This window comes from Onychomys torridus, chromosome 2 (assembly GCF_903995425.1).
Source record: "Onychomys torridus chromosome 2, mOncTor1.1, whole genome shotgun sequence".
Taxonomy (NCBI): domain Eukaryota; kingdom Metazoa; phylum Chordata; class Mammalia; order Rodentia; family Cricetidae; genus Onychomys; species Onychomys torridus.
Window position 1 is genome coordinate 166,608,065 of NC_050444.1, and position 20,786 is coordinate 166,628,850.

The 20,786-nt window shown below is 47.6% G+C and overlaps 1 protein-coding gene across 10 annotated transcripts in view; it reads left to right on the forward strand.

Annotated features, from left to right (window-relative positions):
• Morn1 (MORN repeat containing 1) overlaps nucleotides 1-20,786 on the forward strand; it is a 62,087-nt gene that overhangs the window by 6,056 nt on the left and 35,245 nt on the right. For all 10 annotated transcript variants that reach the window (XM_036178022.1, XM_036178026.1, XM_036178028.1 and 7 more), the window contains 6 exons: nucleotides 752-842; nucleotides 1,473-1,560; nucleotides 10,907-11,003; nucleotides 11,681-11,791; nucleotides 16,881-17,004; nucleotides 17,934-18,109. In XM_036178022.1, coding sequence (XP_036033915.1) covers nucleotides 752-842; nucleotides 1,473-1,560; nucleotides 10,907-11,003; nucleotides 11,681-11,791; nucleotides 16,881-17,004; nucleotides 17,934-18,109 — 687 coding nt within the window. The remainder of the gene's footprint in view (nucleotides 1-751; nucleotides 843-1,472; nucleotides 1,561-10,906; nucleotides 11,004-11,680; nucleotides 11,792-16,880; nucleotides 17,005-17,933; nucleotides 18,110-20,786) is intronic.

A 20,786-nucleotide genomic window follows, 5' to 3' on the forward strand; every position in this document is an offset into this window, starting at 1 on the left:
CCCTAGAGCCTGAGTCAGTCACTTCCTGTATGGTCTGCAAGCCAAAGAGGATAAGAGGCAGATTGAAGGAGTACCTGTTTCTTCGGGCACTGTGGAAAGTGCCTGACCTTTCCTGTAAACCGAACCCTGTAAATGACCCTAGCAGGTTCCAGTGTGTAGGAATGTAGAGGGAACTTCCTTTTCTTTCTCCAGGTTTGCTTGAATTAGGGAACAGAAATTCCTTTGCATTTCTGAATTGTCCAGAACCTAAGAGTATTGACAGTTCAACAAGACCACATCTTCATTCACATTGCTTGGCCCTTTTGGGTTGACAAGCCTTGCAGGGGAAATCAAGCAGAGCACTTCTTTGCTTACCATATACAGTGTTAATTTCAAGACATAAGAACAAACAAGTGTACTCTTAATCATAAATCTAAGCTGTCCACCAAAAACAGAGGTGGTTTTGGAGGACCTGTGGAGCCCCATTCAGAACCTGTAACAGCTAATCTGGATCATTTTTATCAGCCCTGCTGACATGGGCAGTGGCATTATCTGTCCCTAAATGCATCTACCATTCTTGTTTGAGCAGGCTTAGTCAGCAGGCCTAGAAGGCAGCCTGTCCTCTAGAGGGGGCCTTGGTATTCAGCCTTCTAAATCCATCTTCCTGCCAGAATTGGATGCAGGCGTGCTCCTCTAGGAGGCTAAGGGAGAAGAGGGTCATCCCCAGCAGAAGGTGTGGAGTGAAGTTTGTACATTTTGGTTCCTTCACTAGGACAGGGGTTTCTGGAGGACCAGGATGGGCAGGTGTACCACGGTTCCTTCCATGACAACAAGAGACATGGCCGTGGACAGATGATCTTTAAGTGAGTATAACTAATAGAATGCTGATGGCGAAAGAGAGAGTCTGTAGAAGTGCTAGCTAGTAGCCAGGCCTTAAATCTATTCTGAGGCTTTGCTGTTTCTCTCTGTGTCTGTGTCTGACTGTCTCTGCCTCCTCCCACACTTGTTGAATCCAGGACCTAGCACCTTTGTGTCAGGCTGGTACAAGGGTAGACCTAGGTTTGGGCAAGGACAATGGCCAGCAGTGCCATTATCTTTGAGGCAGAGAGTTAGAGAACTTAAGCCTGTATTCAGGTTCCTGGGTGGGTTATTACCCCACACCTGCACTTGAAGCAGGCAGAGTCACCTCTCCCATTTCTTTTTTTCTGTCATTTCGTATTTTGAGTAGTAGAAGCCAAACATGTCCTGCACAGGGCCCAGCATGTTCTGGAAAGTGGGTCCTGCCATGGGGGAGATGGGGTGCATGCAGACATGTCCCCGCCTGTCACCAGCCCTCCTGAGCCAGCTCTGGCAAGGTAGGAGCTCACCAGCCATCTGTTCAGGGCCTATTTTTGCCTTGGCCCCGGTGTGCTTGCTGTGCCTGGTCAGAGGAGTAGGTCTGAGTCACTGCAACCACCTGGTTCCTGGCTAAGGGTCCTGTACTGTGCCCTCAGGAATGGTGACAAGTATGAAGGCGACTGGGTTCGAGACCAGCGTCAGGGACATGGGGTGCTGTGCTGTGCCGATGGCTCTACATATGAGGTACTGCACTACTGCCATGGGGGAAGGTGGGAGGCCATGATGGTTTTTGCCCATACTTCATCTGGCAATGCCTTGGAGGTAGTGGACTCACATTCAACTCATCCTCACATCCCCACACCCACCCTGGAGGCTGACTTTCCTTCTGCTTACTAAGTCCTCCTGTGGGATGAACTCTGCTATAAGTCAGGTTGACAAGGAACACTGAGGTCTGCCCACATGTTTGCTCTTGTCCACATGGGAGGTATGAGATACTGTGAGTTTTGTGGACAGAAGACAAGACTATACCAGTGCTATTACTGAGAAATGTGAAGTTTTTGGCCAGGAAAACTGGCATGCTACCAGGAGGGGCACAAGAAGAAACATGGATTACAGAGACAGGGCTGGGCTGGTTCTACCATTCCTGGGCTGACTGCACGCTATTCCTAGCAGGAAGCAGGAGCTTAAGGCTCCTGAATATGGCTTCTTGGCTACTCCAGTTGTCACAGGGGAGGCCCTGGCGGGATGCAAAGCCAAAAGCCCGAGTGCTGCCCCTGCTGTGATAGTGACACAAGTCCTGTTGGGGGTTTCCAACAGGAAGGAAGGACGGAAGGAAGGAAGGAAGGACGGACAGACGAGTTTAGGCCTCCAGACTCCTGGGTGTCAGAACTGCCTAGGCTGCTTGATTTCTTGTTGCCTCATAGTAACCGTGATGGTGTGATTCATATTTTTTTCCAGATTTCTCAAATGGCAGTTAGAGTAGTAACAACTGAAAGGACCAGGCCCCTGAAAGTAGGAAAAGCCCAGCCCAGTTCACGCAGAATTGGGAAGAGTAGTCACAGGTCTACTGAGGGACCTCTGTAGGAGATTGCCCAGATGCAGGACACTCAGAGTGGTACCTGCTGACTCCTATAGGCCTTTGGCCCTAGGGAACAAAAACCGTCTGCCACAGAGCCTGCAGCTCCCTCTGCTGACTCCTGGCATTGTGCCCACTAGCCAGGGAGAAATGTTTAGGGCCTGGCTCCCTGATGGAAATGGAGTGGTGTAGGGCAGCTCCTACAGAGCTGTGGGGACACAGAAAACCCAGCATGGATGCCCATACCTGTTTATAGAACAGAAGAGTTCTGCTTGGGTAGATCTCAGCCCATGCCTTAGTAGGGTTCCTATTGCTGTGATAAAACATCATGAGCAAAGCAGCTTGGGAAGGAAAAGGGTTTGTTTCATATTATACTTCCTGGTTATAGTCCATCACTGAAGGAAGTCAGAGTAGGAACCTGGAGGCAGGAACTGAAGCAAAGGTCATCAAGGAATGGCTTGCTCCCCAAGGGCTTGCTCAGCTTTCTTATAGCACCCAGGACCAGCAGCCCAGTGGTGGTACTGTTCACAGTGAGCTGGACCCTCCCATATCAATCATTAACCAAGAAAATGTCCTACAGACCTGTCTTCAGGTTAATCCTACAGAGGCATTTTTTTCAATTAAGATTCCTTCTTAGTTGATTCTATCTTGTGTCAAGTTGACATAAAAACTAGCCAGCAGGACTGGTCTGGTCAGGGCTGTTGGAGTCTATGTGGATACTGCTGCCACTCTGCTGGCCTTGAAGCTGCCTCTGATCTGTCCCTGAGACAGTTCATGTCGTCCTCGTCATCGTCTATGCTATTGTGACCAGTCACCAGTCTGCCCCTCCCCACATAAGGAGTCATCCTCAAAGGACCTGTCTTTTACAGTATGTCCAAAGCAGGATCAAATCAGGTAGGCAATGGGAGAGTACAAGGTAATGAGGACACAAAGGAGTCACTTCTTTCCTGCTTGTCCTGCACCATGACTATAGCCACATCTACACAGTGTCTTGTTTCTAGTGAGCAAGGCCAGGGCTATCAGATCATTTCTTACCTGCTGGACACTGTTCCAGACCCTCTACTGTGGATTCATATAAACTATCCCTACATCTCTGTTTTCCACATTTTATAAACAGGGAAAATGGACTCTAGACTTGGTTTCCCAATCAATATACCTGGCCCTTCCTCCCCTGGGATTTGAGAAAGGCCTTGCTCCACTAGGTCCCTCCAGAACCCATCCCACTGCTCAGAGACAATGGATGAGCTGCCACTGGCAGCCCAGAAAGATACCTTCACACCATCACCTGGGCAGGAGTGAGGGGAGGCTTCGAGCTCCCTCCAGTCCTGTCCCCAGAGGCATTTCTATCCCACAAGTACTCAGACCTCCAGTAGGGCTTCCCTGCTGGCCACTGACTATCAGTGGCTAGGATCTGTGGGGCTCTGCCCAGGCCTTCCCTTTCTGAACCCTGAAATCTGTGGCACAGCCAAGAAGAGACAGAACCCTGGATGCCTCACTTTCACAGCCAACAGCATGTAGTATGTCCACCAGGGGGCAGCCTGGATGTGCTCACCGGCAGCAGACCCAGCCTTGGGTCCTTGTTCCAAGTCTGGATGGAAATGCCCTGGGCCCTAAGGCAAGCAACAGAGAGGCCTAAATGCCTAACAGTAAGCACAAGCCTTGAGACTGTCACACATGCTAAAACTGTTCAAATTACTGTGGTTTTTTCCTGGGCCCAGACTTGAACTCCACAAAACTCTTCATAAAGGCTTCTTCCCTCAGCTTAATCCTGACCCCTCCCTGCATCCCCACACCCTGTGGCTGGTCAACAGGAGACCTGAGCAGTGTCCAGGGAAAGGAACATAGAGGCCTCTGGCTTTGACACACAGGCTACACCAAAAGCAACAGAATGAGCTAAAGCAGCCACATCAAGTCCTCAGGAGTGACCAGAAGACCTGCATCTGGTCATGCAGGCCCTAAATTCCATACCACCACCACCCAGCCACTTTTTTATAGTGGCCTTGATAAGGCTAAAGAAAAGTGCCGCCTTCAAGGATCTTGTGGACACTGAACAGCAAAGGACACCCAAGGCCAAGAGGAAAGGTGAACACTATCCAGTGCCATCTGGAAAGCAGAGTTCAGATACCATGGACACTCAAAACTAACTGCCAGCCCAAGCCTGCCACTCTGGGACAACTCTCCTGACCTGCACTTCTAAGGCAGCAAGAGGTTTCACATGCTGCCCAAGTGAGAAAAGGTAATTACCCAGTCTGTCACTTAGCCCTCATTAGCCAAGAGAGGCAAAGGGTTTCATGAGGCTCTCCAGCTCAACTGATGACCATCTCTGCCCTGGGCTCACCCACACAAGGGGCCACCACCTGCATGAAGTGAAGTGGGAGGGATCATGAGACTTGCTTCCCACAGGCACCACTGTTCTTTATGTTGTCGTCAGTCAAACAGGTAGGCTTCTCTTAAACACACAAACAGGAAGTGTACCATTCTTGTCCACTTGTGAGTGTTCAGTTCAGTGGCATTAAATGCTTAAATTATTGTGTGGCCATTACCACTGTCTGTTCACAAACTCATCTATGTAATCAGACTCTGCTCCATTAAATCCAAACTCCCTGTTCCCCTGGAGCCCTTGGCCCCCTCCTTTTTTCTGTCTCAATCTGACTTCTCCGGGGACCTCTTGAGTGGATTTGTCCTTTAGTGACTGGCATTTCTCACCAAGTGTCATGGCCTCAAGTCCATTCTCACGAAGCATGTGCAGGAGCCTCCTTTTGAAGGCTGAGTGGCCCATATGTATACATGTTCCATTTCCCTTGCTCATTCATTTTGGTGGACATTTGGGCTACCTCCCTCTCTGGGCCACTAGGAACAGTGCTCTGAGCATTTGTGTGTAGGCCTGTGGGTGTATAGACCCAGCAGTGGAGTAGCTGCATTATGTGGCAGTTTACGTTTTTAGTTTTTTATGGAGCTGCCACATTTCTTGATGGTGGTCATACTACTTGAAGTTCCCAATAGGGAACCAATAGAGGTTTCTATTTCTGTATTTCCTAGTGTCCATCAGGGTTCCCCTCAGCCACCTATAATATTAGCCAGTATTTCCATCTTGTAGGAAAGAAATCCAGACCCTGAGCAGATGTTCTAGAAGAAATCTGCTGTTTCTAAAGGCAAGCTTGGGTCTAGAGACTGCCAGACAGCTGGCATAGCTGTTATGATAATGTGATTCCATCCACATCTTTGGTGGGAGCCTCTCCCATAGCATGAACGTGTATGTCACCTAAAGCTCTGGCTTCCTAAAAATCAACATTTCCCATATCAGTTTTCCCAGAGGGCAAACCGCTGTTTGGCACACCTGTGCACACATGAAACAGGTGGCTAGCCTTATGGGTGTCTTCATCTGCTGCAGTTCCCAGCTTCCCCCTCTCCTGGCATGTCTGGAGAGTCCCAGAGGCCTGCATGTCACCAGGCAGATGAAGATGAGGCCCTGTGGCTACCTCCCACATCACTTGCCTCGCTTCCTTTGGCTAAGAAGGTCTATTCAGCCAGGCATGTCTCCACCACTGAAGATCCTTAGAATGTGGAACAGTGGAGCACTCATGTCCAATGGTAGCTCTTCAGGAGTTAGCTGCTCCCCACAATGGCCTCATCCTGGAACCATTACAGCAACAGTTAGTGCTGTACTAGTGTCAGCATGTCCTTGTCCCTACAAAATATTACCACTCCACATGCTGAAATCCTAGGAAGATACAGTCCAGACTAGTCAAATCCAACATCCTGTAGACCTACTGTTACTGGAGTGCAAATGAAGCCACCTGCCATCCCTGCAAGCTAGCAACCAAGCTCCATAACAGTCTCAACTCCAGGAGGAGATCCCAGCCAACCCTTCACAGGTGACATCACCCAAGGGGACCAGAAGTCCCAAGGCTTAGCAGCAGTCAGTGCTAATTGCCTCCTCCATGCCATAATATCATGGAGACCAACTCAAAAAATGTCTGGAGCTTGTTGTTTACCCCAGGAAGGAACAAGATGTGTAAGAGCAAAGAGGTGAACTTATGCCCAGGATGGACTTGCACCCAAATCCACATCTATGTATGGTATGGCCACTATAGAGCCACTTCTAATAAAAGTGTAGGAAGAAAAACAGCATAGGTTAACTGGAAAATGTTTCCCACAATGAGAGGGGCCAAGGGTTTGTCTCCTGCAGTTTATTAAAACTTAGTGTGCTTACTGTCATAAATGTGGTCTGCAGCTGTGGCAGAAAAGGGCAAGAATAAGATTGAGCTCCACCCTCTGGGGTCACTGTACAGTCACAGAGCAGACTGCTGTGCTCTTACCCTGGGTATCCTTCTCCTGATACTGGCTCCTTTTTGCTATGTGCTTACTTGGTTTGGGGTGCAAATCTGAACCCTAAATTACTTCTATGCCTGGCTATGTCATCATCACCCTTTTCTGTCCTATGATACATATCCATCCTTCCCTGCTTGTCAGGCAGCAGCTGGGCAGAGAGGCAAGCAGGTGTCTCTAGTACCCTGGGGCTTTGTAGTAGTATGGTGCCCTGTTCCACCTCCCAGTGGCTGAGACTCGAAGACTGATTCCACACTAAGTATGCCCAGGTAAGAGCTGGTAGTTCCAGGGCTCTTGGCTCTCAAGGCCAGACCAGTACCTGTCCAACTGCCTCCTTGGGCTGCTTCACAGGGACACCATAAAAGGATGTTGTTATTTACAGGAGCCTGCCCAACACTCTAGGAGTTATTATTATTATTATTATTATTATTTATGTGTTTTAATTTTATACATCAGCCATGGGTTCCCCTGTCCTCCCCCCTCCCGCCCCCACCTCCACCTTCCCCCCAGCCCCTCCCCTCCATTCCCATCTCCTCCAGGACCAAGAAACCCCTGGGGATTCATCTAAACCTAGTGGATTCAGTACAGGCAGGTCCTGTCCCCTCCTTCCAGGCTGAGCATGTGTCCCTGTGTAAGCCCAAGGTTCCAAACAGCCAGCTCATGCACTAAGGACAGGTCCCAGTCCCACAGCCTGGGTGCCTCCCAAATAGATCAAGCTATTCAATTGTCTCACTTATCCGGAAGGCCTGATCTAGCTGGGGGCTCCACAGCCATTGGTTCACAATTCATGTGCTTCCATTCGTTTGGCTATTTGTCCCTGTGCTTTTTGCAATCTTGGATTCAATAATTCATGCTCTTGCAGTCCCTCCTCTTTCTCGACAGTTGGACACCTGGAGCTCCACCTGGGGCCTGGCTGAGGATCTCTGCATCCACATCCATCAGTTATTGGATGAGAGTTCCAAGACGACTGTTAGGGTGTTTAGTTATCTGATCACCAGACTAGGTCAGATCAGGCTTTCTCTCGACCATTGCCAGCAGTCTACAGAGGATATATCATTGTGGATTTCTGGGGACCTCTCGAGCACTCTGCCTATTCCTGATCTCATGTGGTCTTCATTTATCATGGTCTGTTATTCCTCGTTCTCCCTTTCTGTTCTTGATCCAGCTGGGATCTCCTGATCCCCTAAGCTTTCTTTCCCTCAAATCTTCCCCTTCATTTCTCCCACTGTCATCCAGGTTGTTCATGTAGATCTCATCCATTTCTCTGTCATTGGGTGATCCCTGTGTCTTTCCTAGGGTCCCGTTTTCTAGGTAGCCTCCCTGGAGTTGTGTAGTGGTCTAGTTATCTTTGTTTTACATCTAGTATCCTCCTATGAGTGAGTACATACCATGTTTGTCCTTCTGAGTCTGGGTTACCTCACTCAGGATGATTTTTTTCTAGATCCATCCATTTGCCTGCAAACCTCATGATGTCATTGTTTTTCTCTGCTGAGTAGTACTCCATTGTGTATATGTACCATATTTTCTTTATCCATTCTTCAGTTGAAGGGCATCTAGGTTGTTTCCAGGTTCTGGCTATTACAAACAATGCTGATATGAACATAGCTGAGCAAATGCCCTTGTGGTATGATTGAGCATTCCTTGGGTATATATATGCCCAAGAGTGCTACAGCTGGGTCTTGGGGGAGATGGATTCCCAATTTTCTAAGGAAGCGCCATATTGATTTCCAAAGTGGCTGTACAAGCTTGCATTCCCACCAGCAGTGGAGGAGAGTTCCCCTTGCTCCACATCCTCTCCAGCATAAGCTATCTTCTGTGTTTTTGATCTTAGCCATTCTAACAGGTGTAAGGTGGTATCTCAGAGTCGTTTTGATTTGCATTTCCTGGATAACACTGTAGGAGTTTTAATAACATGTATCTATTCATGATCTGGATGCAAATGTCCAATATAAAATTTATAATATTCAGGCAAGTCCATAGGTTAGTGTCTTTAGTCTCTTGCACAGATCTGTATCATCCAAGTGCTGACCTGAAGCCGGGAACATCAAGCTCCAGCTCTTAACCATAGGCTCTGATTCTAGCATGCAACCCATTGGCCACCCACCTCAGGAACTATGGCAAATGTTATAGATGGTGAGCACTAAACTGGAGATGTCAGGGAGCGGCTGGATGAGAGGCTCCTGTGGCAGACTGGTGCCACCCACAGTTCTTCACCCACCACTGCCCAGGTTATTGGCCTTGCCAGCAGGCACCCCCCACATCACTGTGTTTATCACTGCTGGTGCCTGGGCACTCCTTTCTGGCCACATCCCTCCATGGCAACCACCCTATGAAAACACCTGGCCACATGCCCTGACCTGCCCATGGCCCTTCCTCCCTTCTTTCTCAAAGCCCACACTGGCACTTTCCAGAAAGCCCAAGTGGGCACAGTGAGCAAAGAGAAGAAAAACTGCTGTTCTATCCTATAGCTCAGAGACTAGGACACATTTGAGAGTCCATTGGCCAGAGCCAAGGTGGCCCCTCCTGTAGTATCCACTCAGAACGTTTATCACCAGCCATCTGTGTGTTATTGTCACCCTTGAGGGAATTGGAACAGGAAGGATAAAGATTGGATACAGTAAGGACAGCAGTCACAGGAGGGGGTGGGAAAGCCTCTAGAGAGGAGCCAGGAAACTAAAAACTGGCCTGCTTGATGGGACACCTGAATTCTCATGGTAGAGAAAGCCAGACCAAGGGAAGGCTCTGTGCTGTGGGTCACCCCCAGCCTTCCAAGTAGGGCTCCCAAGGTTCAATGTATTCAGTGCAGCCTGTGATTTCTGGAGCCAACCTGATGTCTGCGCTCCTAACCCTGCTGCATCCACATCTGCAGTGACAAGAAAGGACTGTCACAGTCTGTGCAGGTGGCAACCTGCCCAAGGCAAAATGGACATTCTTCATAGCATAAGACTGGGATCAAGTAAAATGGTGGGGTGAATGAGATCTGCTGGGCTAGGACACTGTCAGCTGAGCACCCACCATCAACCACTCGAGGAATGCAGCTGGTTTGTATTGGGATTATGGTGCTTCCTGTGCTGTTTCAGAGTTTGGGATTTCAGGACTGGAGGGATGGAGCCACCCCAGGCACCTTGGAGCCACTCAGGGGTAACTTGGCAACTCTCAGGATGAAAACCCATCCACATCCCAGAGGGGTGAGCAGCCAGGCCCCTGCCCACATGTTCCATGGCTGGCTGCTGGCCTCTCCTGAACTGAGAGGGGATCCTAGAGCTGCCTGTTGTTTGAGGCCTAGAAGCATGAGATTTTCAGGGCCAGTGGCTCCCCATCTTGTGGTAGCCATGCTCTCAGCAGTCTGCACAAAGCTTTCTCAGGTTCTCAGGACTCTGAGAACTAGGGCTCCACCTTCTCACCACAGGTACCTCTCAGCACCTCTAGGCCTGAATGAACCCTAACACTCACTTTCCTATTCTGTCTGCATTCTCAGTCACTGACCATGTGGCCCAGTGGCTAGGGAGCCCAGGCTGCATGCAGAGGGGGTCCAGGACAGAGTAGGGCAGCTGGTGCCCAACTAACTTCAGCAGAAGAACAACTTAAACCAAGCCTGTTTTGTGTTGATTTTCCCCAATACAAGTAATTCATAATCAAATAAAACACCATTCTGATTTAAAATTTTTCTACAGAAGTAATCCTCCCACTGTTTCACACAATTGCTTGGGAATCCAGGTGTAGGATAGAGGAGGCAAAATGGGCCTTGGAGAGTGGTGCCCCACCCCCACTCCAAGGTGTGTGTATGCTCAAGTTGTGTGTTTTAATTGCCTTTTCATTTAAAAGCTCTGGGCATCAGAACAACCCACCTTGGTCCTGGCCCCATTGTAGTCACGGGTTCAGGTCTCCTCATGATCAACTAAGTGCCACATCTTTGTATTAGGAGGCCTTTGTGCTAAAAGCATGCCTGTTCAGTGTTATTTGTTTGCATGGTGTATGCTGTGCCTTTGTTCCCCTCTTTCCTGGCGTCATTAAAATTCAAGGGGAGAACATTTAGCAAAGCAAATTGAATCCCTCCTAACAAAATGCAGTGCCTCACCTCCAAAGGAAGGGCCGCATTAACCTCACAGCCTTGGACATTCTTATAATAAAGGGACCTAGGACTCCTTGGAGCCACCTTCTAAGACCACCTTGTTCTTTGTGCAGGGACAGTGGCACAGTGATGTCTTCAGTGGGCTTGGCAGATTGGCCCACTGCTCAGGAGTCACTTACTGTGGGATGTTTATCAATGGTCACCCAGCAGGTAAGTGTTCCCAGGCTTCCCATGTCCTTGTGAGGTCTGCTGTGGATTGTGTTTGAGCCTGGCCTCATTGTATCTCTGGTGACCCTGGGCAGCCCCATGGGAGGTGTTGGACCAAGCTGGGATGGAGTGGAACATAAAATCCAAACCTTTTCAGGGAAAGCATATTCTAGTTGAGGGCCTCCCACCCATGGGCCCTCACAGTTACAGCCCCACCCACAGGCTCCCCTAGCCATAGTGCCTCTTAGGCCATAGATACCTCCTAGACATGGGGCCTCTTAGCCACAGAATTTTGCAGTTCCCTCCTGGTCAAGCTATGCTTTCTTGACACCCTACCCCTGCCGCCTCTATCAGGCTCTCTTGAGACCTCTACACTCTGACGTGACTGCAGAGCAACCCATGTCTACCTTGGGTTGGTACCTTCCTGGCCATCCTTTGCTCCCATGTTGTTCCTAGTGGCCTATCCTGAGACTTAGGAAAGAGATGCCGTCTCAGGGGTAGGCCTAGCTAAGGACATGAGTCCTTGATCTAAACCTTCAGCCAACCTGCCTATGCCTAACAGATACCTGGGGGCCTCAGCTCCAGCAGCCTCATCTTGGTAAATCCTATAACAGAGAGAGAAAGAACTGGAACCCTTGGTAGAGGCTGTTACAAACACTAAAGCTATGTTCTACCCTCAGCACAGGCTAAGAAAATTGTGGTTCTGGGCCCAGAGATACTAGAAGTGTTCCAAGGCTCTCCCTTCACATTGAATGTACAGCTGCAGCAAGATGATGGGGAGATTGCCAAGAGTAAGTGTCTTCAGGGTGGTGATCCTGCTCTTCCAGAAGACATGGCTCTTGAGTAGAACAAACCTGGGTAAGGTGGTGGAGTTGCTCCTGAGATAATATTACAGAAGTTCCTGCAGCCTGGTGTTAGCAGAAGGTTTGGGAGGCCTGTAAGACAGCCAGGAAGAGGTAGTCTTTGTGTGTACAAGTATATGTGTGCCTTGAGAGGCATGTGCATTTGCACACATGGACATATGTTTTGGCACATGCAGACCCTCACTCACTGACTAGTGTGCATTGTACAGATCATAGAAGATAGAAAATATATGGTCAGCATGGACCATAACTCAGCTAGGCTAAAGACAGCCTCTCATTTCCTCTCTGGGGTAATCAGATTTCTTTTTTAGGTAACTGAACCTAAAAGTGGCTCAAGACAAAGTATAGGCCACTGACTTCCTAAAGCCCTGTCTGCCATGTTAATTCCCAATATGTATTAACTCACCTAAGTTGAGTGCTTCAGTGAAAAAGTCATAATATATATAATATGGACTGGAGAGATGGCTCAGCAATTAAGAGTGCAGACTGCTTCTGCAAAGGACCCAAGTTCAATTCCTAGTACCCATATTTGTTGACTCAGAACCACTATAACATAGCTCGGGGCTGATAACTTGAGAGTTTTGATACCTCTGGCCTCCATGACCACTTGTACTCATGTGAACACACACAATATACACATAATTAAGAATAAAGTCTTTAATGTATGTATTAAGTTGGCTTAGCAACTTTATTAAGGTATCATTTACATACCATTTCAGTATTAAATTATTCCATGATCTCTTTTTTAAAAAATGATAAGTGTATGTGTGTGTTGTATGTCTCAGTGTGGGTATGCGCACATGCATGTGGTTGCCCACCAGAAGAGGGTATCAGATCCCTTGAAACTGACCAGGCTGGCCTCAAACTCAATTGTAGCTGAGGCAGGCCTTGAACTGATCTTTCTGTTGCCTCCCAAGAGCTAGGATTACAGGCATGTGCTATCATGTCCAGATAGATTCCACGATCTCTTTTAAATCTACAGATAAGGGCAGCCACCGTCAATCACATCACAGTGCCCTCTCAGAACAGTTCAGACCTCTAGAAAGACCCTTTGATCCCATTTCCAGTCTTGTGCCCACTCCAGTCCCTCACTCATTTCCTGTCTGTATGGATTTGGCTCTTGAACATTTCATACAAGCAGAGTCATTTCATATGTGGTCTTTTGCTGCTTCCCATTTGCATGGTGTTTGGGGATGCCTCTACATTGCAGTGTCTATTGGCCCCATCCTCCATACTGGTCAGCAGCATCCTGTTGCCCAGACAGGCCACACCTGATTGCTTTCATACTCATGTTAGGGACAGTGTTGTTGTCAATACTGCACAAGGTTTTGTCGGCACAGATTTTAATTTATCTGTATGCCTGCAAGCAGCAATGCAGTATCATATGGTCGGTGTATTTAAATTTTGTTTTGTTTCTCTGTGTAGCTTTAGCTGTCCTGGAACTCACTTTGTAGACCAGGCTGGCCTTGAACTCGAACTCAGATCCACCTGCCTCTGCCTCTGAGATTAAAGGCGTGCACCACCACTGCCCAGGAAAGACTATTTTCTTATAAGAGTTTTATGTTATTTTAGTGTTCATATTTAGGTTAGTGTTCCATTTTGAGCTAACTTTTGTGAATAAGACAAGTGTCTGATCCATCCCCTAGCCATGACTGTTGGGAAGACTATCCTTTCTCCATTGAACTAGGCTTCTGTGTGGACTCTCTGTTCTGCCTACTGACCTGTGTGACCACTTTTATCAGGTAAATCTCATCTGTGCCATACTATCCATCTTAATCTTAGCCTTCAGCATGCCTTGAAACTGGGGCACCCTCCAGCTTTGCTCTTTTTCAAAACTGTTTGGCTCTTTGGGTCTTTTATATTTCCATATAAATTTAGAATTAGCTTGTCAATTTCTCTAACAACAAAAACCTGCTGGGATTGTAATGGGGTCATAGTGAGCCATCTCTTAGCACTGAGCCTATAGTTCATAGACAGAAAACTATGTTTAATTAACACTTTGATTTCTCTCAACAATGTGCATTTTCCATGTATAAGTCTTACAGTGTTTTTAAAAACCTATTAATAAATGACTATTTTCCATGAGATATTTGATTATAATTGCTTTATTAGTATGATTAATAATTACTGCTGATTTTGTTATATCTTTTGGAGGTAGTTTTTTTTGGGGGGGGGTGGAAATTGAGCAGGGTCCCATGTAGCCCAGGCTGTCCTCAAACTCCATGTATAGTTGAAAGTGATCTTGAACTCCTTTCTCTATGGTCTGGTACTGCAGTTACAGTTGTATACCACCACACCAGTTTATGAGTTGCTGGGTGAAGAAGTTTACATTTTTATCTCCTTTTCTTTCTTTTTTTTTTTTTTTCCTTCCATTTTTTAAGACAGATTTTCTCTGTAACCCTGGCCATTCTGGAACTTACTCTGTAGACCAGGTCTCAAACTCAAAGAGATGCACCTGCCTCTGCCTCCCTAGTGCTGGGATTTAATAAAGGTGTGCACCACCACTGTCCGGCCCCAATAGTTATTAATATGGTAGATGCAGATTCACCCCCTGGTGATGGTGCCCCCCAATTTGTCCCAGCAGTTGCCCTCATCAGGGGTGGGCAGCACACAAGCACCTTTACCTGCTGAGCCATCTTGCCAACCCCTTGCCTCATTAGTTATAATTCTTATTAACTCTCTTCTGGTTTTCCTGCCTTCCTATAGATGGATGTCTCCATCTAGTGTTGTCCTTCCAGGGCCTTAACACTTCCTGTAATGAAGGCTGACGGTTGATATCTGTGCCTTGAGGTGTCCTCTCCAGCTATAGGATTCTGGTTCTTCCTCCCTGTTACAGAATTGCTGCTCCATCATCTCCACTAGCATTGAGCTTCTTGCACATGGACTTCCAGTTTCATCACATTAGGAAAATTTCAGCCATTATTTCTCCAGCATTTTCTCTCCCCATGTGTAAGATTGCCAGAAATTGTCCCATGGTTTGCAGAGTTTCCTTCTCATTCCCCGCCCCCATGTTTGATTTTGGGGGTGGGGGTGGAGAGGGATGATTTCTCTAGCTATATTTTTAGGCTCACAAATCTTTCCTTCTGCATCAGCTAATTTGTTGTGGATCACATCCAGTGTACTTTTCATCTCACTCATTGTTTACGGAATCTCTCCATGTATCCGTAGCTGGCCTGGAACTCAGTATGTACATTAGGCTGGCCTTGACTTTGCAGCAGCTCCTCCTGACTCTACCTCTTGAGTGCTAGGACTACAGACAGAAGCCACCATGCCCAATAGCTTTGTAGACTTCATCTCTTGTTTTTTTCTTACCTCCTGTATCTCTACTTCACTGACGCGCATAAGAACAGTTACAGTACTTGGTTCCCCGACTCTCATTTTTGAGACAGAGTCTCAAACTCACTCTGTAATGGAGGGTGGCCCTGAGATCTTCCTACCTCCACTGTTCTAAGTGCTGGGATTACAGCTTGGATTGTAATAAATTTGTCCCTGGTTGTTAGTTCTAGTACCTGGGTCATTTGCAACTAATTTATTTTTCTCCTCATTACACACTATACTTTCCTGCATTCTTTGCATGCCTGGTAATCTTTGAGTGTATGCCAGGTATTATAAATTTTACTTTGTTGGATGCCAAATATTTTTGTATTCCTATAAATATTCTTGAGCTTTTGTTCTAAAGCAGAGTTAAGTTATATGGAAAAGGCTTAATCCTTTTGGCCTTGTTTTCATGATTTGTCCAATAGGTCTGAAGGAGAAAGCACCATCTAGTACCAGCATGTTCCTCAGTATTGAAGCAAGGCCCTGTGAGCACCAGTCTCCTGTGACTTCTGAGTCTTTCCATCTAGGCTAGTAAAAACAGGCATTCCCTAGCCTTGTGAGCCTCAGGCCCTTTAGTTTTCTTTAGTTCTTTCTTAGCCTCATGGAGTCTTGTTGCTTGTGTGCTCAAAGCTGTGTTCTGATGTCCCTGAATCCTGCATAACTCTGGAGGCTCTCCTCCTTCCATCCCCAGATTTCTAGCTCTTTTTCTTCAACTGAGAGCATTTGCTGGGAAGCACCAAGGGTCTGAGCTGACCCTCTCCACTGCCACCTCAAGTCAAAGCCCACTGGAGTCTGCCACCACTTTGTCTAAGTTTTTCCTTAGTTTGTAGAACTTGGCCACTTCCTAAGTCCCCTGTAGGCTGGAGACTCATCTCAGAGCTCTGTGTCAGGCCTGGGAGCTCAGGACTGTTTGTTACTCTATACTCCATCACTCACACAGCCGTCTTGCCTTACAACACTCAAGGTGTTCCTCAAATATTAGCCAACACTTCTCTTCACTGGGTCCTCCAGATGTGGCTATGTGCCTAGCTTCATTACCTCTGCTTGCTCCAGAAGGGCCCAGTGGATCTGTGCTCTGTGGCTCAGAGAAAACTGTTGTCTACTCCTCAGGCCCTGTGCTCTAGAGCACCAGGCCTGTCAGCATGTGTGTCCACTCAGAAAATGCTTCCTAAGTATCAATGTGTACCTGGCCCTGTATTAGTGACTGGAGAGGTGGATGACTGAGGCTGAGCCTGTAACCCATGGCAAGCTAGTAGATGAACAGAAGGAGCAACTGGCCAGCCTAGGGCAAGCTGTAGCATGTTGAGCCACAAGATGGTTAGGAGGAGACGCCCCCAGAATATGAAGGCAATTGGCCACAACAAGATGGCCTTCAGGGAGATGAGGTCCAGAGCTGAAGAGTCAGTGTCCAGGATTCAAGGTGAAGGAACAGAGGTACAGAGTAAAAGAGAAAGCCCACAAGTGTCAAAGCCAGCAGGAGACTTCTGCCAAGCATTCATCCAAGGAAGTCAAATCAGGGACCTTCCAAGTGACTAGCTAAAGGTGAATGTAGTCACAATCAGTTATAAATGGGGCAGCACAGATGCCCTTCACCTTAAGCCCACCTCTAGGGTGGGGCTAGATCCACCCACCCCTGGCCGGGATCTTTGATTCCTCACATGGTATAAAGGATATGTTTTTTCATTTCTTCCTTTGGAAGGTGAGAGTGGCCGGATCCTGAAGATCTCAGCTGGAGTCAGATATGTGCAACTCCCAGAATACTCTGAGGTCAGCTTTTTTAAGATGGATGAAAATCACATGGAGACACTCATCCAGACACCATTGTAAGGATGATACATCCTCCCTAGGAGCACTCTGAGGAGATTAGAGAGATGTGTGGTGATATTTTATTTGTACTGAAATGTGATTTTATTTGTATATTAATAAAGTTGCCTTGGGAACAGAGCAAGCTATAGCAGAAGCTGGGGGGAAGGGATGGTTGCACGCCTTTAATCCCAGCACTTGGGAGGCAGAGCTAGGCAGATCTCTGTGTGTTCAAGGACACAGCCAGCATGGCAACACACACCTTTAATCTCAATACCAACCATAGAAGACCTGGAGGTCTGTACAGACAGGCAGTGACGAGGAGGTCATGTGGTTGGGTTTACAACCAATGAGAAGGCAGAACAGAAAGTCTATAAAAAAGAGAAAAACACAGGAAGTAGCTCTCTTGCAGAGAGGAAAGACAGAGCAGCAGTGAAGGGTAAGGTTTTCAGCTCTCAGCTATTGCTCTGACCTCTTGGCTTTTAACTCTGCAATTGGCTCTGTATTTCTTATTTAACAAGACGTTTACATCTACAGAGATGTCCCCATGGTTCCCTTGCCCATCATTTCCCATGTGCTATAACTGGGGAAGGCCTGGATCCAGTGCCAATCATCCAGTGTCTAGACTTTGACAGGTAGAAATAGAAGCAGGTGAGTCAACAGGGAGTGAAGGACTGGAGGGAGCCACAGGGAGCAGGAGAAAACTCACTGACTGATTCTTCTTTGGCCTTAGTTGGCCCAGCTCAGCAAGCAACCCTCCAAGTATGACTAAATAGTGCTCCTTGACTAGTCTAAGTCCCAGGGTCAGGGACTTTTATGTCCCAGGACATATACAGAGTGTGGGCTGCCTCAGTCCTACCCCCTGCCTGCACCAGCCCCTGACCCCTACCCTTTGTTCCCCACCCTGCTTTCTTGACCCACACTGTGATATTTGTTATCTCTTTCCTAGTGGGTTCCAGTGTATTTCCTATCCTTTGTCCATCCCCATGTCCTGGGGACTGGAGCCTGGGTCTACTGTGGAAAGTTCCAGAGCTGACATACTACTCTCCAAGAGAGACTCAGAGCCAATGCTGGATTATTCAGGAGCCTTCCATGGCCAGGGAGACACCCCCAGCATTCTGCCAGGTGAGTGGGCCACATCAGCAGTCCAAGGGTATGCAAGGTAACAGTGCTTAGAACCTGAGTGGGAAGGTGACAAGGCACAGTGTACCTGGGAGAAACATGAAGCTCAGGAGACTGGGCCCAGGACTAAGCTGGTGTCAGCAGAGAGCAAATATAACCTTTACAGGGACAACCAGGAGATGGGGCTTCCTATTCTAGGTGATCATGTGGCCTACAACCTTACCACATAAGCCCAGCAGCTATGTAAGACAAATGGCCCTAGACTAGCCAAAGCTGAGCAGCACAGATGGTTTGTGGGTCCACGGCCCTGTTTGGTCACAAGCTGCCTGGCTTTCCAGGCCATTTCGATGCATATGTGTCTGTTTCACATTTCACAAAGATGTGGTCCCTACTTCCAGGCCAGGCAGGTGGAACTGCATCTTGGAAGAATTCAAAGCCAGATTTACTTTGAGTCTTTTGAGAATTATTCGTGCAACTGAAGTTTAATCACTGCAATTTGTTATGCCTGGTGATAATAAGTTCTCTTACACTTTAATTCATAAATACTAAGCTTGCATCTTTTCTCCTTAGTTGTTGTTTGTTTGTTTGTTTGTTTTGAGGCAGGGTCTCTTCTCTACATAGCTCTGGCTGGCTGTCCTAGGACTCACTCTGTAGACCAGATTGACCTCAGACTCACAGAGATCTGCCTAACTCTGCTTGAGTGCTGAGATTAAAGGTATGTGCCACCATGCCTGGCTCAGCTTGCATCTTAATATGGCAACAGGGGCAACCTTGGTAGTATGTGTGCATCAATACAGGCATCTGATTGGAGGTGGGCTCTGGAGATCAGCAACAGGGTGAAGTGCCACCAGGATCATATGGTTTCATGTGCCTTCTTGTGGCCTCCTTGCTGTGGGCCTGCATCTCAATTCTTCTGAACTCTTTTTTTTTCCCCTGAGACAGGGTTTCTCTGTGTAGCCCTGGATGTCTTGGAACTCACACTGTAGACCAGCCTGGCCTTGAACTCACAGAGATCCGCCTGCCTCTGCTTCCCAGAGTGCTAGGCTTAAAGGCATGTACCACCACTGCCTGGCTTTCTTCTAACTCTTAACAGGAGTGAGAAGGTTCAGTAAGATGGTATCTTCCAGGCAAAATCATACACTTTATGTTTAGGACCCTTTGTAGACTCTCTGACTTAGGATTGACAGCCAGGATCCCCACCCCCCAGGACTGAGATTCTAGCTCTCTGACTGCCAAGCACAGAGTATAGGCTCTAGGTCAGTGGTTCTTGTTTTTGTTTTTGTTTTTCGAGACAGGGTTTCTCTGTGTAGCTTTGCGCCTTTTTCCTAGAACTCACTTGGTAGCCCAGGCTGGCCTCGAACTCACAGAGATCCACCTGCCTCTGCCTCCCGAGTGCTGGGATTAAAGGCATGCGTCACCACCACCTGGCTTAGGTCACTGGTTCTTAACCTTCCTAATGCTACAACTCTTTTTCTTTTTTTTAAAGACTTATTTATTTATTATGTATACAGTGTTCTGTCTGCATGTTTGACTGCGTGACAGAAGAGGGTATCAGATCTCATTTTAGATGGTTGCTGGGAATTGAACTCAAGACCTCTGGAAGAACAGTCAGTGCTCTTTACCTCTGAGCCATCTCTCCAGCCCTACAACTCTTTAATAATACAGTTCCTCATGTTGTAGTGAACCCCAACCAAAAGTTTATTTTTGTTACTACTTCTCAACTGTAATTTTGCTACTGTTATGAATGGTAATATAAATAGCTGATATGCAGTATATCTGATATGTGACTCCTGTGAAAGGGTTGTTCTACCCCCTGGGGGTCACAACCCACAGGTTGAGAACCGCTGTTCTAGATGACTAGCAAGGCATTAGAAAGCTGTAGCACATCCCAGACCTGAAACCAAGGGCAGATATGGCATGGAAATGAGAGTCCCATAGCTCTCCACAACTTGTATATAAGCCTGTATTAGTTAGTGGTGATTGGTTAGTTGGTTTGTTAGTTGATTTTTGAGACGGGGTCTTGCTATGTAGCTTACACAGCCATCTTCCTTCTGCCTCAATGTTTCTAGTTCTGGGATTATGGATATATGCCACCATTCCCGGGCCAGGGTTTGACAGAACATTTCTGGCCATCACAAGGATGCCTCAGACATGTCTATTCCACCTGCCTGTTGCTTCCCCATGGCTGCCAGTGGGAGCCGGAGCTCTACCTTGACTCACTTTGTCCGTGTAGACCACACAGCCTTAAGTAGAGTACCTCTCTTTGTAGCTAGTACATAGATGAGATCACCAGGTGGCTAAATCACCAGTCAGTGAATACCCTGAAGTTTCCTGTTAGGCATACTCCCCACCCCTGACACAAGTCCCTCACAGAGCCCTCCTACCCCCTAATCTTTTCTTGCCTTTTGTCTGTCTCAGCCTTTCAGCCCATAAACCTTCAAGCTGGCATTAGGAAGGGACGAAACCTCCCTCCCTGGCTCCTCTTTTCTTGAGATGGTCCAGCTTCTCCATAGCCTGGAGCTCCCTGTACCCTGACCCCGTCCCTTCTGCCCACCCTGGCTGTGCAGCCTGTGGCCTCCAACATGTTTCGCTCATCCTCTTGCCTCCCCTGACTCCAGTTCATGCTCTTCACAGGCTGCCCAACCTGGTGGTGGTACCTAAGATCTCCTGAGCTTCCTAA